Source organism: Macaca mulatta, chromosome 17 (genome assembly GCF_049350105.2).
Source record: "Macaca mulatta isolate MMU2019108-1 chromosome 17, T2T-MMU8v2.0, whole genome shotgun sequence".
Taxonomy (NCBI): Eukaryota; Metazoa; Chordata; class Mammalia; order Primates; family Cercopithecidae; genus Macaca; species Macaca mulatta.
The window spans coordinates 71,989,075-72,007,016 of NC_133422.1; the positions used below are offsets into that span (position 1 = coordinate 71,989,075).

Here is a 17,942-nt window from a genome sequence, read left to right on the forward strand (position 1 = left end):
TCTAGTCTCTCAGATAAAAAGTCTGAAATAGGTCAGACCTGGTGGCTCACGCCTGTAATCCCAGCACTTTGGGAGGCTGAGGCAGCCAGATCATATGAGGTCACGAGTTTGACACCAGCCTGGTCAACATGGTGAAACCCCATCTCTACTAAAAATACACAAATTAGCTGGGTGTGGTGGCACATGCCTGTAGTCCCAGCTACTCCGGAAGCTGAGGCAGGAGAATTGCTTGAACCCAGGAGGCAGAGGCTGCATGCAGTGAGCCAAGATGGCATCACTGCACTCCAGTGTGGGCTACCAAAGAGATTCTGTCTTAAAACAAAATAGTCTGAAATAATCCTTTTTCATTTCTCTGCCATTACTGTTTCTATTCTCTTACTGGTACCAAAGCTTGTCAATTCAACCATATCCCCTATTGCTGGCTGGAATATTTCAACAACTATTTAGTCTTATCTCCATTCTTTCCTTCTTCTAACCCATTTTCCACAAAGTTGAGGATTTTTGCAATTGTTTCATGACCCTTAGTACCCTTATAAAAATATCTTATCAGAATACTTTCTTAATCTAAAAATTATTCCTTGGTTTCTCATCTCCTCCACAGCATGATATGAAGGTTCTTAATAATTTATCCCTAACCCGACTCCTGTATTTACATTCAACAAATATTTCTGAACACATACTGTATGCCAAGCACAGTTCTGGAAATTGGGCATAAAGGGGCAAACAATACGAACAAAGAATTGGGGGCTATTGGGAATAAGTCTATGGTTGGTAATTGAATTTAGTTTTAAATAGGCTTACCAGGGAATGAAGCTCTGAAGGTGATGGGGAAGTGGGCTATGTAGGTGCTGAAGTGAAGAGAGCTGTAGTTAAGAGGAAACAGCAAGTGAAGAGGTACTGAGATTTGACTGTGCCTGGAATGTCTGAGGAACAATAAGCAGGCAGGTGTCACCAGATTAGAGTGAAACAACTAGTGGAACAAAAGGTCAGAGAGGTGATGACAGCCAGTTCTGATGGGGACTTTGTAGGTCCTTCTAAGGCCTTTGGTTCTCATTTTAACATAGGAAGACACTACAGGATTCTGAAGAGACAATGACGCAATCTGTTGTACATTTTAAGAGAATCACTCTGTCATACTGAGAACAGAATAAATGGGGTGAGGACAGACACAGAACACAAGTTGGGAGGCTGTTGTAATAATTCAGATGAGAATAGCTGTGGCATGACCCAACCTGATACCAGTGGCAGTTTTCAGAAGTGGTTAGATTCTGGATTTATTTTGAAAGTGGAACTGACAATATTTGCTGCCAAGGAGATGTGTGTAAAAGACAGAGTGGAATCAAGGATGACTCCAAGATTTTTGGCCTGAGGAAACAGAAGAATGAAGTTAACTCCATGCTGAGTCAGTTACCTGGGATGGGGAAGAACATGAGGATAGCAGGTTTAGGCAGATCATCAGAAGCACAGTACTGAATACGTTACCTCCAAAACGCCTATCAGACAGTCACGTGGAGACACAGCATAGGCTGTTGTACATATTGGTTTAAAGGTCAGAGAAGAGGTCTGTAAGTTTAAAAGTCATCAGAGATAAATGTCCATGACGCTAGACCACTATGAGGAAGAGAATATTTTTAAAAGATTTCAAAAACTGAGTTCTTGGCACTCCAACATTTACAGGTCAGGAAGATGATGAGCAACCAGCAGGAGACTAAGAAAAGCAGTCAGTGGGACAAAAGGAAAATGAAGTGTGGTGTCCTGGGGACAAGGGAAGAAAGTATTTCAAAGAAGAGCTCAATTGGGTTAAATTCAGCTGACTGGTTTAGGAAGATGAGAGCTGAGGCTTGACTACCGAATTTAGCAATATGAAAGTCATCAGTGTCCTTGACAACAGCAATGTCAGTGGTGGGGGCAAAAATCTGACTGGAGTAGGTTCAAGTAGGAATGGTGAGAGAGAGAATGGAGAGAGAAAGTATAGAAAGAATATGTACAGAGACTAGCTAGGGGGATAGTCCAAGACAAACAGCTTTGCCTAAGGGTAGTGGTAGAAGTGTTTTTTTTTTTTGTAGGGAAGACAGAGATATAGGAGGCCTATCAAGAAAAATGTCTAGGTTTCTGGCCTATGTATCAAGCATATGGAGGATGGTACCAATCATGAGAGAGATCAGTGGAAGAGCATGAATTCAGTTGAGATATTATGACTGATAACTGATGTGCCTTTAACATATTTACATGAAAATGCATCAAAGAAGTCTGAATTGGAGATACAAATTTGGGGATTATGGTATGCTGATGCCTATTAAAACTTTGGGCTAAAAAGAGAATACATATGAGAGTATGTGAAGAGCCTAGGGCTAGGTCTTTGAGGAACTCCTACATTCACTGGCCAGGTGGAAGGGAATGAACCTACGAAGAGATAGAAGAAACAACTAGAGGTATGAAAACAAAACAAAAAAATAAAGAAGGGCTTAACAAATGTATACATTACAGAGAGGTAAAGGGAGGGGGAAAAAAGACTGACTACTGTTGAAAGGCCTTAGTCCACTCACTGGATAATTGAATACAAAAGGCAAGATCATTTCCAGAGGACAGGAGGAGTGAGGTAGAATTTAAGTTTGAAAAAGAAAAATAAGGCCAATATAAAAACAACATATATGGAAGGCCTCTATAATTCTACATACCACAGTGTTTGAAGATAAGGTCCACTATGTTGTTCACTATTGCGAAAATAAAAAATCTCTTAGAGCTAGAAAAAATACATCCTCCTGATGAGCTTATTAGACGTTGTCAAGTAGAACGACATAACACATTGAGGTTGCTTCTCTAACGTGAGGATGAATCCAGACATCCTAAAATAACCACCTTAAAGCAGTTGCACTGAAAAGCGCCAAACTACTGTTTTTCTTATTATCAAAATACATGTGCTACAAGAGTTCTTAATCATTATTCTATCACTATACTCCATATACCTACAGGAGCTTTAAATTTTTACTTTATTCATTCTTACATTATCTGCTTTTTTAGCATATGTATTCCAACTATAAACAGAAATAAGCAAATATTTCTTTAAGTTTGTCAGTTCTAGTTGAGCCTCCATGGGGAATGTCCTTGGAAACCATCATTATGAAGAAGAGTGTTAACATATTGGTATCATTTTTAGATATTATTGAGAGAACTAAGAAAATACTTCCTGAACAGATGACATTTAATTGAGATTTTTTTATGAAGCCTGCTATTGAAATCCAGGCAGAAACTAGTTTTTTCTTTCACTTTTAGGACAAAATCAGGTAATTTGAGAAGCAGAACCTTCAAGCTATTAGTGGATATTCAAAGAATGAACATATACTTTGTTTAGGATGATTGTTGGCCCTTTTGGACACGAATAGGTGTAGTGAACATATGACTCTTGATGATTTTTAGTTTGCCTATCAGATGGAATCCTCCCCTAACACTATCGCTCACTCATACCTGGTCTCCACTCCTGGGGTGAAGATGTCTGTTTACATAGTATTTGACATTAAAAATGCTCACAACTTTTTAGCTACATCAAAATGTCCCTAAACAGTTGTGCCTCCTCTGTCATGAAAATGGCTATAAGAAAGTAGCCACATAAACAGGCGCTGGTATTGCTAGGCCAGCAGAAGTTCCATACAAAGGACTGAGATATAGCCTTTTTTCAGTAGTAAATTGTTGAAAAATAATTTTCTTTTCATTTCTTCCCTTCTTACAGAATTTTGATTTTTAATGAATTACTAATGTAGTATTACTGTATTTGATTTTAGCAATGTTTTCTCTATCCCTTTTAAAAAAGCATTAAAAACAACAAAATAAACCAAGTTAAAAAGGAAAAAAAGAGACATTAAATAATAAAATAATAAATTAAGTACAAATCAGTATCTTCAAACAAAAAAGGGCAACACTGTTGATGAACTTTACCTTAATTTTAGCAGTATATTCTCCTCTACCTCCAAACAGACCAAGACCACCAAGTAAAATATCAGTGTCGGCACTGAAACGTATAGCTTCTACTGAATGAGCAGAATAACCCCAGCCTCCTCCATGACCTAGAATATATAAATCATAATCTGTTTTAAAAGATCCATATATATTTCAGCTGTAAGACAGTATTTCCTAAACCTAAGTATACATACTTTCAAACCTGTTTACCACACTATAATCTTCTTTAGAATAAACCTTCATTACTGCTTGAGTCTCTTCCTCTGTACTTGCAACACCCATTTTTAAGTCCTGCATAGCTGCCAAGGTATCAAGACAACCTAAAAATAAATAAACAAAATTTAATTCCTTGAAATCAAAATGTCCTATGGTATTGATGACATTAAATGCTATAGGGGATAAATTAAAATAAATAATTTTCTTCATTTAATGGAAGAATGCTTAAAACCAATACAAATTCTCCCTTGTCTGATTAATGATCATATTTAAACATGCCATATGACAACCTTTTACAGAAAACTGGATCTCTGAAAAGTTGAAATCACTTAACCTTTGAATTCTTACAAGGTTCTTCCTTTTATGAAACTCTCCAAATTAGTTTGATTCTTAAAGTACTACTTGAGGAAGACACATTAGTGTCACAGAACCTTAATCAATGCTAGTTTTGGGTGTCTACAATGGAAACCAAAATGAAATTTGAGAAAAAAGAAACAAAGAGTTATATTTATGATCTAGTAATTATATTTAGGAATATGATTTCACAACTGCAAGTGTTAGAGTCTTAAAATGAGTCTTTTTAAGGATCATTTTTAAAAGCAACAAAATACATAGTTATGTAGAGTGATATAAAGTTTCCAGCTACAAAATAAGCATGCTGCAAAAACATTTTATCATATCTTTAAAAGTTTATACATTCAAGTTGAGCAAAAACATTATTTTTAAGGGTCTACCTCTGGGAAAATTAAACAAATGCGCATACATAAATCTTTGATGGTGTTAGTACAGGTCTCAGGTATTGTTTTCTGTGGAATTAGCCTCTTAGAGGATTTAACTTATTTTGTATATTATTATTATTTAACAAACAAGACAGAATTATATATAAATTTAAATACTCTAAAAAAAACCCTGGATAGCACACATTTATGTGAATTAATGGTACATCAAATGGCAACCCTACCTAAAATGTGCAAAGCTGCATGAGATCGGGTAGTGAGGGCCCTTGATCCTGTTGGCAAGGCAAGTTCAGGACTTAGAATACTGCATCTGGACTGCATGTCTGCTGCAGAGGGAAGCCTGGCATCAGCAACCACTGCATTGTAACACCACAGCTCTCTAGTATTTGGTCGAAACCTTTAAAGAAAAAGAATAATTACAGCACCTGGTTTTGTTTTTAAAAAAATTCCTAAAACATAACTGATGATACAAAGAGAATAAATTAATACAGTCAGCTCAAAGAGGACAAATATAGCTCATTATCTTCTGGATCTAAGCTAAACATATAAAAAAACTACATCACTAAAAATGAAATAATTTGAAAACAGTAATGTAGATTATAATACTTTAAAAATACAGCAACTGACTGTATACTTAAAGTTTTGATACATACATATAAATATGAAACTCAACAAATACCCCATTAAAACAGTTTAAAGACAAAGGACAAGTTGAAGAAAAATGTGAAGTGTACATGTGAGACAAAGCTACAATATCCTCAACGTATAAGAGCTAGAAACAATCAATCCATAGCAAAAATGGGCAAGGACATGGAATGCTATCCACAGAAAGGAAGCACAGATAGAATGGATGTGGATGTTCAACCACATGAACAAACAGTAAAAACCAATAAAAAACTATTAGGAACCCACAATAGCTTCATCATCCCATTTCTCTTATCTCTTTTGTAACAAAAACTTCAAAAAGCTATCTCCACTTCCCAACCTCTTTTAGGGGTGGGGAAGTGAGGGATGCAAGCTGTTGTTTAATAAATATAGAGTCTCAGTTTTCCGAGAAAAAAAAGTTCTGATGATCTATTTCACAATAACATAAATACACTAAACACTACTGACTGCAGACTTTCAAAATGATTAAGATGGTAAATTTTACATTGTATTTTTACCACAATTAAAAATTTTTAAATTATTTTTTAAAAGCCTTTGGAGGAAAATAAATTATATCATGGTAGCTTCTATAATTAGTAGCATTAACATTATTGCATTATTGCTTTTGGGAAGCCTTGATCTCATTGTTCAGGTGATCATTCTTTTCTCTCTAGTTGCTTCTAAGATTTTTCCCTCGGTCTTCAGTGTTCAACAGTTTCACTAACTCTCTTGATGGTAAATAATGGAAACATATAGTTTCTAATATCCATGGATTCAAATCTCTTTTTGGTTCTGGAAAATTCATGGTAAGGGACAAGAAGAGACTAGAAATTATCTGCACCCCCCACCAAGCCCCACCCGCTCCAGATGACTGCATATTTGACTACTTCCTCTACTCTGTGTTTACTTTAACTCCAAATACAAAATTCACTGTTTCCTCTACCCCTTCCTTTTCATGTGCAACATGTGGATTCAGTAAGCCTAATCAAAACCTTACAAGAATGTGACCACATCCTCTAATTTTTTCTTTTCCCTTTCTCCTCCTGCTCGCTTTTCCTCTTTAAATGCTGAAGCCCTCAAACCTCTTCAGAAAAAGTACAGGGCACAGATCGTCTGTGGCTTGTCTTTTCTTCCCAGGCATCTTCTCAACCTTGGCAAAATAAACTTCTAAAGTGATTGAGACTTACTTCAGTCATTTTACAATTCTGTGAGCCTATCTTTTAACTCAGCAATTCTACAATGTAAAAACTAGCTTACAGAAATACTCCCACATGTGTATAAAACTCTGTATGTAGATACCTGTGTATTTGTTCACTGTAGCATTGTAGGTAATACTGTAATATTAAAAAAAAATCTAAAATGTTCACTGATGGGCAAACAATTAAGTATATTTGGTATATCCAGACTATAGAATTCCACAATTTTAATAATGAAGCTGTTCTTTAAATACTGGCTTGAAAAGATCTCTAAATTATTTTTGAGCAAAAATCTAACTTTTAGAGTAGGCATGTTTTGATTTACATAAAAAGAAAAATACATGCATTTTAAAAGATGGCAGACAATATAAATCAAACTTCATACTTGTGATCCACAGAGAAGGCTAGTGGGATTTGGTATTGGAAAAGAAACAGATATAGAGTATGACCATCCTTTTTCCTGTATGTATTTTTGCTTTTTTTTTTTTTAAATAACACAAATTCACATATTATTTGTGTAAATTTGTATGTGGGAAATAAAATAGGTGTTCTTAACATTTATCTGCTCTTTATAGATGTTTCAAATTACTCAGGCAAAGTTTGCTCCTGAAGAATATAAAAGGAAGCAGATGCAGGCCACAAGGAAAGTCAAAGTAAGCTAATATTGGATGTGCAATGCATATGATAATTGTAAAGTATAAGTGTCCCACCGAAAAACACAAAAGGCACAAAGCAGCCAGAAGTCAGGATAACAGAAATTCTGATCCTGATTTAAAGAAAAATACCTCTCAGCTGTTTCACCAAAACATCTCTTAATCTTTGTTTGCCAGCGATGGAGAAATTGATCAAGGAGCTGGCAAGGCATCTGAGATCATCTGTCCCACTGCTACCACCATAAGTGAAAAAGACAAGATTCGACCAGCTAAATATCATACTTCAGAGTTCTGTTAAGACCCCAGGGAAATGGTTCTCTTTCAAGTAAGTTTTTGCCATTAGACTTAGTTATACTGTTATTGCTAACTTAGTGAACGCATCCAGAAACAGATTCCATACTGCCAATTTTAATTTTTGTTTTGTTAATGCAAATTTACTTCTTTTAAAAATAAAACATGTAAAAACTACAAAACAATAAAACATCAATTTACACGTAAGTCCAAACCAGAGCCTGCTCTTTGGTAACTAAGTCTCTTGAACACTGACTTCTAATCAGTAAGTAACTGCAGCCAATTCTATCTTTACATCTATTCTCCTCTCTATCCCCTCCATTCTATCCCACTGTGACCACTCTAACTTTGGTTCTTAATACTTCATGTCTGCCTAAGAATGATCACAAAAGACCACTCACCCATAGTCTCTTGTTATTTCATCTACCCTGCACGATGCTGCCAGGGAGATGTAATTGATTTGAGATGTACTCAACTCAATACTGGCCACTATGCCTTCTCATAAAATGCCCAAATAAGAGAGTAAGCTGGCCAGCAACCTGGGAAGTGCAGCAGTCTCTTCACTCTGAATGCAAGCCTCATGATTAATCTCTATTTTGGAACAAGGAAGAAAATTACCAAGGAGTTGGCAAGGCATTTGAGATAGTCTATCCCATTGCTACCACGTAGCCTCTCAGAACTTGGCTGTCTGATGAGAATGCAAGCAGGCATGGGTAGAAGAAGAAAGACAGTGAAAAAGTTTCCTCACTCTCCTCACTCACACCACTTCAACCTTTCAACTTACTGGAATCTTGCCCACTAAGGCCAGCCGCAAAAGGAAAGAAGTACTCAGCCCTGTGATGAGACACTGTGGTGATGGCAGGGTACACTTCCTATTAGTATCCAAAGCTAGAAACCCGAAGAAGGGTAACTTATTCATTTTGTATATAAAGCACCACAATAAATTTTAAACACATGCAATTCTTGAGTCTCTTTTGTGCCCTATTTATCTCTACAGTTTAATAATTCCCAGAGTGCATATAATCCTGTATATTTCTCTACCAATAAGAGTATTTTTTAATGCACATTTCTAAAGGGCAAGCTCAATTATCTTCTTTGTTCTTTATTGTCTTTAGCATAATTTCCTCCTCATAGTAATAATTATGAGAACAAAAAATAGAATGAATTATATACAATATTAACAGGATTGATGACAGACTAAAAATAACAACAGAACTCTCAACAGTAAAATTAATAATTATAATGATAATAGCAAACACTTCTACGGCACCTACTATGCACTGTGTAGTACTAGCATCCCCATGTCATAAATGAGAAAACTGAGGCACACAGTCAAAATAATTTCTCCAGGTTGACACAAAAAGCAAGTTGTGGAGCTCGGATAAACCTAGGTAGTGTTGCTCAAAATGCATGCTCTTAGCCACTATGCTATACTATAAAGGTCCCTGTGAATCACTGAGACAGAATTGCAGTTATTAGATAAACAGGAGAGTACTCATGTGTGAAAAGTCCACCTGTAAATATAGTTTATATTACCATAAGAGTATAACAGCATCAAAACTTATTTACTACTGTTTTATAAACTGAGATGCTTACCTCCAAATTACATCATATACAGGATCAAGACACACACCAAATCCTTGCAGATCCTCTTGTTCTGAGTCATTAAAAGTTTTACAACTCCCATCCACTTTATTTATCAGAAGGCATTTAAATGGAGGGGGTTCTGATATAGAAGCAGGTACCAAGCCTTAAGAAAAAAACACTTATATATAATTTTAATATATATTACCTTTTTTAATTCCCCAAAACCCATAAAGTAAGTAATATCATCTTCATTCTCAGATGAATAAGCGGAGAACGAAAGAGGCTAAGTAATTAAAAAATCTTTAAGTGGGAGAATTAGGAGTAAAACCTCAACATGTCTAAATCCACAACACATGCTCCTAATCTCTTGCTATACGACTCTATTATATAATTATTCACAGTATCATGGACACAGTATAGATTGATACGTTGGTCTTTGTGAAACTTCAAAGTTTGATTTATATAACCTCCCATAAAAATTAATTTCTAACATTTATTTAGCAAGAAACAATACATAAAAATCTCTTACTCCAATATGGATTTTATCCTACTAGAATTTAGTTTATAGTTCTACCACTGTCTAGCTCACGAATACCGTGGTTTCCAGATCTCCCAATTATTCCATTCTTTCAGCACACAGACACATATAAACACAGACATTTACAGGCTTTATTTAAATTTCTTTGACCAAAAAGAAAACAAAAAGCTATAAAAGTATATTTCATTATAGGGAAAGATAAACCGTTTGCTATCAATCAAGACGAGTTTGGAAGGGGCATTTGTTTATTTTTGGTATTACCTATTATGTGTTTACTGGCAAAAATTTCTGATGTAGCAAGTACATGAGAATTAATAAGTGCTTCATCAATTCGTAAAAAAGTCTGGTCCCCACTTGCACCTATCCAAGTAGCTTTTCTTCCATATTTTGATCCAATGTTAGGCATGGGAGCTGGCTTTGCATTCCAATATGGCACATCCAAAATTGGTCTGCCCAGTTGTCCTTTCTAAAAGATTAAATAAACCATATTAACAATATTGCTGTGTAAACAATCTAATTTTCATAAAGTTAAGGAGGCAGTAGATAAAAATCACTCTGTGAAACCTTATTTTTCACCAATTGTTAGTTTGGGTTTTTAAAATAAATTCAATATATAAGAAATTTGGACCAAACATGTATAAAGTAATAAAATAATTTCTATTATTCCTGGAAAGTCTTATAAAGTGCATTATTTAAAAAAAAAAGTTTGGAATATTTTCCACGCAAGAAGTATCTCCAAAATACTTTGTCTTCACCTACATTTAAATGAAAAGTATGATAAATATACACAATATGTTAAAATATTAGTATTCCAAATTATTCATTTAAAAAGTCACTTTGACATAAGTTGATAGTATAAAAGAAAGTCACTATTGAACTCATATAACCAGAGAATATTCAAGTAAAAAGACCAAAATAAATACTGGAACTGTGAATACAATTAGAAAAATATGTAATGTTGTTTTCACATGGTATGTCCCTAAGTTATTTCACTTATGTTTTAAAACAAACAGCACAACCAATGGCAAGGTATCATGTTTTAAGCAAATAACTATTAACCACTTTAAAAGTATGGCTGTTTATAGGGACCTGGTCAGGTAAGAGTTTAATTTAAAAAGTAATAGGAAGTTTCTCACTAGTAAGCCTGTAGCTGAAAAAGAATAAAAGAATGATGACACTGACTCAGTAGACATTCCTCCACCCCTGGCTCAGGACCTCTCTCCCCCCACAGCATTCTGGAACAAGGGAGCCTGGAGCACTGCGAACACTCTGGTCACGTTCTCATCCAACCACCAGGTAGCACAGCGAGAAAACACAGCCACAAACTAACTGTGGAAGTAACTGAGCTTCAATCCCTGGACAGAACCAGGAAAGGAAACATGGCAAGCACATGATTAGAGAAGCAGCCAAAACATTCAACATTTATTTCTCACCCTCTTTTAAGATCTGTCCTTATTTTTTGACAAAGAAAAATAAGAGAGCATAAAAATGTAAACAGAGGCCAGGTGCTGTGGCTCATGCCTGTAATCCCAGCACTTTGGGAGGCCAAGGTGGGAGGATCACTTGAGGTCAGGTGTTTGAGACCAGTCTGACCAACATGGGAAACCTCATCTCTACTAAAAATACAAAAATTAGCTGGGTGTGGTGGTGCGCGCCTGTAATCCCAGCTGCTCGGAAGGCTGAGGCATAAGAATCACTTGAATCTGGGAGCCAGAGGTTGCAGTGAGCTGAGATCATCACACCACTACACTCTAGCCTGGATAACAGAGCGAGACTCTGTCTCAAAAAAAAAAAAAAAAAAAAAAGGTAAATAGTGAGCAAAATATATCACATTCAGGGATATATTCTGCTTTTGGAAGAAAAATAAATTCTTTTCTTTTTCATTGATCTTTTTCATTGACTATTGAAATAAATATGTATTCCCTTACTACCAATAAACATGAAGAAAAGCAGTCCAAAAATGTGTTAGATATCTGCACAACCCCGTAAAGACTCAGAATGTGGTTACAAATAAGCTACATTTAAATTCATAAAAGCTCACAACTAGGACTGCTGCGACTGGAGGACAATGACTGCCTGGCTTCAAATCTTATCACTCACATACCCACCTCAAAAGACACAAAAACATGCTGTGCAAACAAATCTACAGGTGACTCAAACCTTCAGCAGTATAAGGAGACAGCGGGTGTCATGATCTTTATGTTTCCTGTAAGCAGAAGCCAAATTCCAAGAGTTCTCTCCACCCGCCTGCTACTGCAAACCTGAGCATGTGCACAGCATGAAAGGGGAAGTTCTTAAGAAGAACAGAGGCGTGTGGAGAAGTTAGAAAAAGCACAGGGAAACACATCCCTCCAAAGAGAAAGTTAACCTTCAATGCCAAAATACAAAATATGGATCCAAAATTTAAGGATCAGAGCACCAACTAAAGGCAAAGGAACTTGAAAGTAAGCAGGACCATTCCTCACCCATCAGACTGGCACAAATTAAAGGTACCACAACACATTCTGTTGGCAATTCTGTGGAAAACAGGCAATCTCATACACTGTTAGTGTGAAAGCAAAATACAAGAGAATTGTTAATATCTCACAAAACTACATAGGCATTAACCTTCAACCCAGTAATCTCACTTCTAGGAATTTATCTCAAAGATACACCTCGAACAATATTCATTACTATCATTGCAAAGTATTGGAAACCATGTAAATATACAAACATAAGAAACTGAATGAATAAACTATCATATATATACACAATGGAGTATTCGATGGAGGTAAAAAAAAATGAAGAGCTTATGAACTGATATGGAGTGATTTCTAGGAGATATACTGAAGCGAAAAGAGCAAAGTGCAAAAGAGCATATACAGACTATTAGCTTTAAAAAATGAGAAAGGGGAAATACATATATTTATGTACAGTCACATGTCACTTAATGACAGGGATATGTTCTGAAATACGTGTCATTAGGTGATTCTGTGATTGTGCGAACATCAGAGTGGACTTACACAAACCTAGACGGTATAGTCTACTACACACTCAGGTGATATGGTGTAGCCTATTGCTCCTAGGCTACCAACCTGTACAGCATGCTGGTGTACTAAACACTGCTGGCAACTGTAACCCACTAGTATTTCTGTATGTAAACATAGAAAAGGTATAGTCAAAGTACTTATTATAATCTTATGGGAACACCTTAGCATATGCATGCAGTCCATCACTGACCAAAATACTGTTATGCAGTGCGTAACCGTGTATACACATACATACATATATAGATATACATAGGTAAAACAGTGTGTGTGCATGCTTATATATCTTCACCAGAAGAAACACAAGAAGAATAAACTGTAAAACAATGGCATTTATTACCTCCAAGTGTGGAGTGAAAGGTGTGGGGAGGCAGGAATGTCAAGGATATGGGAGGAAGTAACACCTCTGAGTATACAATTTTTGTATAACTTAACTTTTAGCAACATGTAAATGTTCTATATATTTAAAAAAAAAAAATAAAATTCAATCAAAGGACAGGGTGAGGGGAATCTTAAACTGAAACAAATGAGCCCAACTCTGTTCCAAAGGAATCACAGTTTCCACTAAAAGGGAGTAAGAGAGAGAATCCAGGCCACACACAGACAGTGCTTGACTATACACCTTCAGACCTGGGGTGGGGAGCAGGTGGGAGGGGAAGGCGCAAGAATGACCTTTCAGTGAATTTGTTTTTTTGAACTTGTACAGGCAAAGCAAATGTAAAACTATTTTAAACATATTTGGGGATTAAGTGAGAAATAAATATATTGATATTGTTGAGAGGAAAGATTCTTACTGAGGAAGAAAGAACATAAATATAGAACAGGACAGGTAAGAAAGAACCTTGTGGGAATGGATTGGAAGTAGAAGTCACAGTGTGGGCTTGTTTCTTTTTCTTTCTTTCTTTTTGAGACAGGATCTTGCTCTGCTGTCCAGGTTGGAGGGCAATGGTAGAATCACGGCTCTCACGACAGCTTCAACCTCCACGGTTCAAGTGATCCTCCTACCTCAGCCTCCTGAGCAGCTAGGACCACTGGCATGTGCCACCACACCCAGATAATTTTTTTTTTAATAGAGATGGGATCTCACTATGTTGCCCAGGCTGGTCTCAAACTCCTGGGCTTGAGTGATCCTCCTGCACTCACCTGCCAAAGTGCTGGGATTATAGGTATCAGCCACCACGCCTGGCCTATGATTTCTAAAATACATCCATATATGTGGACATATAAATATATGTGTACTGGAGATCCAAAGACGTCCTGTAGCAATGAACTAGTACCCAGTTGGTGTCTAATACTATTCCCCACTAAAAAGAATCAGGGTTCTTGGAGAAATGGCTGATTCTAGGACTGATACAAGGCCTGTACAAGATAAACCCTGAACAACTTGTTATGCTGGAATGAAAGGAAGTGCCCCCAAAAATGAAGGGGTATGTCACAAGAATACAGGAGCCAGCATGAAGGGCCCCCCCCCCCGGCCAAATCTGAGATAATCTAAGCACCCAAATAATTAAAGATGATAATGAAGAAAATACAAATACCTGAGTCTATATCAATAATAAGTAGAAACATAAGTAAACAGGAAAGGAGGGCTCTTGCTTAGAGTAAAATGCGAAGGACCTACTGGAGTAGAAAAAAATCACCATTTTTTAAACATTATAGTAAAGACTAGCTCAGGAAAGAATGATCAATGGATGCTAAATTTAGGGAGAAATTTTGATGAGAAGCAGGAATCTTAAGAGTGTCAACCAACAGGCTGCTTATAGTTTCAAAGAAGAAACAGTATAGAAATAGACATTTGATCAGGTGATCAAAATGTATATAATCAAGGAGGAACAGATGGATATTCTGAGCCTCCAGATGTGATGCAGTGAGGCAAACACAATATCACTTACAGAGTATCTTGGCCTGGGTGCACAACCTGCATCTAAACATGAGGACATATCAGAGAAACAAAAATGAGGAGGATTCTATTTTTTAAAACAGTACTATAAACTCTTCAAAAATGTCAATGTCATAATAGACAATACATAGCTGTGGAAATGTTACAGATTAAAGGAGACTAGAGACACACAACAGGCAAACATAATGCCTGATCCTAGATTGGAGGGGAAAGAAATGACAAAAAATAATTATTAGGTTAATTCACAAAATACAAACTAAAGTATGTAGGAGGTAACAGGCCACAATGTACACAAGACATTCTTAAAGGATTTGAGAAAAAAAATGTTTTATATACATACATACACACACACATCTGTGCATACACACACACTATGTATGTGAGAGAGAACAGGCACATGTACAATAATAACGCAAATGCTGGATCAAAATGTTAACAACAGGTGAATCTGGTTACAGACATTAACCAGATATTCTATGCACTGTTCTTAGTTGTGCAATCTTTCTGTAAGTTTGAAACCATTTCCAAATAAAATATTTTAAGTACATATTTACAGTTTTTTAAAAATCAGAAGCTGTAAATGTCATCCCAGACACTTAGGTTTGAGAGTTCTTAGTAATTACCCACATCAGAAATGGTACAAGTGTATTAGCACAGTCTCGCAAAGATTTTTCTTGATATCTACTATGCCCAAACACACAAAATTCTTACAGCATTTCCACTCTTTAAGTTGTGGTGCAGAGAGAGGGAGAGAATGCCCACAAGCGCCTATGCAACAGACAGGCAGATAGACTCAGAGGGCGGAAAAGGAAAAAAGAAAGTATAATTTTAAACAAATCGAACAAATAAAACTAGGCTTTTAAAAGGTTACAAAATAGCATAGTTCTATATGTTAAGAAAAATTCATCTCTACCAGTTAGATGAGAAATAACCTTTCATATGACAGAATTAGCTCTACTGAATGCTTAAAGGACTTTAATCTGAAATAAACATGTCCAATTCTAACAAAGCTGTTAAATTCAATAAATTCTAATGCTGAGCTAGAGAGGAAAATTACTTCAAAGAATATCATTCAAGTTTTGTGTGTGTTGCAGATGAAGGTATGAAATATGCATATGTAACAATTATAAGAACTGCACTAGAACCAGAAAAAAAATAGCTAATATAGACAAATTATAAGGCAATGGTATAATGCAATATTATTAATGTTTTAAAAATTCCTTACAGAAAAACTTCCAAATGTGAAGACCTGTCCATCCATTAAAAGTACTGCCGTATGGTTGCTGCCTGCAGTGACTTGTGTGCTAGGGCCTGGCAATGCTTGAACAAGAGTGGGACATCCCCTAGGTTAAAAAAAAAAAAAAAAAAAAGTAAGTCAATTTCTTACAAAACTCAACTAAAATAAAAACAATAAGTAAACAATGCAATAAGGAGTAGAAAAGATAAAAGGCACTAATAAGAATATTCAGTAAACATTTAAGTGCTAAACACCTATCTCCATTCCAGGTACTAGGTAAACAAAGATGAAAAAGACAGTTGCTGACTTTAAGGAGATCATCAGAAAGATCTTCTAAATGTAATTGTCCTAATTATAGACACGTAATTTTTAATATTTCTGAAAAACTGGTGCTACATTTATTTTTAATATGGTAATCTGTATACTGACTGGCCTGTTAGAGATCTTTATAAATATTTATTGGATGAAATAAAGATCATGTAATGCCTTAACAGAAATTCAATCCAGGAACTAGATGAAATAATGTTATGATCCCCTTTTCTAACTTTTATCACTAAGCTATAAGTTTAGATCTTAGAATCATAGTTAATGAAGCAAAACACAGTATCATGAGAGGCATTAGAGCAGTGACTATAAGCTCAGGATTTAAAGCTGGAGTGGCTGGGTGTGAATCCTGGCTCACCAACTTAATAATAATGTGACCAGACTTCAAACAAGTTTTTCATTCTTTTTGTATTCCAGTTTTCTCTTTATCACATGGAAAATACTAACAAACAGTGTCTACCCCCTCCCCCAGAGTTCCTGTGAATAATAAAGAGGCCCATACAGGTCAATGTGTGCCAGACATTGCATCAGTGTCTGGCACACAGTTAACACTTAATGAACAGTAACTATTATGATAAATGACATCCTAGTATCCTTTCCTACTTTTAATAGCCATTTTTAGTAACCATTATCTGTAATTAGAAAAACAACCATTATAGAAATAGTCCACACATAGTAGGCAAGCTCTGCTTTTCAGACAATGTAATTGTGACACTTCAAATTTTAAAAATTATACAAAATATATATTTTTAGTGATTATTGAGACTGCAATGAAAAATGAATTGGAAAAGGGCAAGACTAGCAGCTGGAAACCTAGTTAAGAAAATGTTATAGCAGTTTGGGTAATTTATGACGAAGGCCTTAACTAGGAGCAGTGCAGAGTGAAAGAGATGGTGACTCTGACAGCTATGTAAGGAACAGAATTGACGAAACTTGGCAGATGATTGATATGGGGCAAGGAAGTTTTTTTTGCTTAAGCAACAGAGTATAGTGGTAATATTCACTTAAGCTATAAGAATGAATGAGATCTAGGAAGACTCTGAGAGAGAAAAGAGATCCCAATTTCCCTTATGAGTATCTTCTAACATTTTAGATATAGACAGAGGAAGAAGAGCTCACAGACATCTAGAATAAACCACACAGGAAGAAAGAACTCGAGGAGACTCATTGGAGGAGTAGGTTTCAAGCATGGAAAATAAAGCACATGCCAAATGCTCTAAGGAGACATACAACTAACCACTCGATTTAGCAGAAGGAGGTCTCTTTGGTGGAAGCAGGTACCACACTGCAGCAGATAAGGAGTCAGGGAATACACAAAGTAGCTCTAAGTATCCCAGGACTAAACGGGAAAAGAAAGGAGAGCCAGCAGCTCAAGGAAAAATGAAGCTGAAGGAGAGGATTTTTTTTTTTTAATGATAGAGATCAGGAAGTTTAAAAGGTTACTCAAGATAAAGACACTAAAGACAAAGGTTAGAGAGAAGACAGGAAACAGAAATAGATCTCTAAGGAAAAGTCAGCTAGGTTTCACAGCATGGACATGACAGGTTCCTCTTTAATTGTAATATGAGGAAAGCAGCAGAGAAGTGGTATGGATACAAGTAGGTTTGCAGGGTTGGTGGGCTGAATAATTTCTTATAT

General features: G+C 36.0%; 1 protein-coding gene across 17 annotated transcripts in view; it reads right to left on the bottom strand.

The window, feature by feature from the left end:
- Window positions 1–17,942, bottom strand: part of MYCBP2 (MYC binding protein 2) — a 286,215-nt gene that overhangs the window by 149,617 nt on the left and 118,656 nt on the right. For all 17 annotated transcript variants that reach the window (XM_077973872.1, XM_028837602.2, XM_015121243.3 and 14 more), the window contains 6 exons: window positions 15,969–16,086; window positions 10,079–10,283; window positions 9,289–9,442; window positions 5,132–5,304; window positions 4,149–4,274; window positions 3,934–4,061 (listed from right to left, as the gene is read on the bottom strand). In XM_077973872.1, the coding sequence (XP_077829998.1) occupies window positions 3,934–4,061; window positions 4,149–4,274; window positions 5,132–5,304; window positions 9,289–9,442; window positions 10,079–10,283; window positions 15,969–16,086 (904 nt within the window). The remainder of the gene's footprint in view (window positions 1–3,933; window positions 4,062–4,148; window positions 4,275–5,131; window positions 5,305–9,288; window positions 9,443–10,078; window positions 10,284–15,968; window positions 16,087–17,942) is intronic.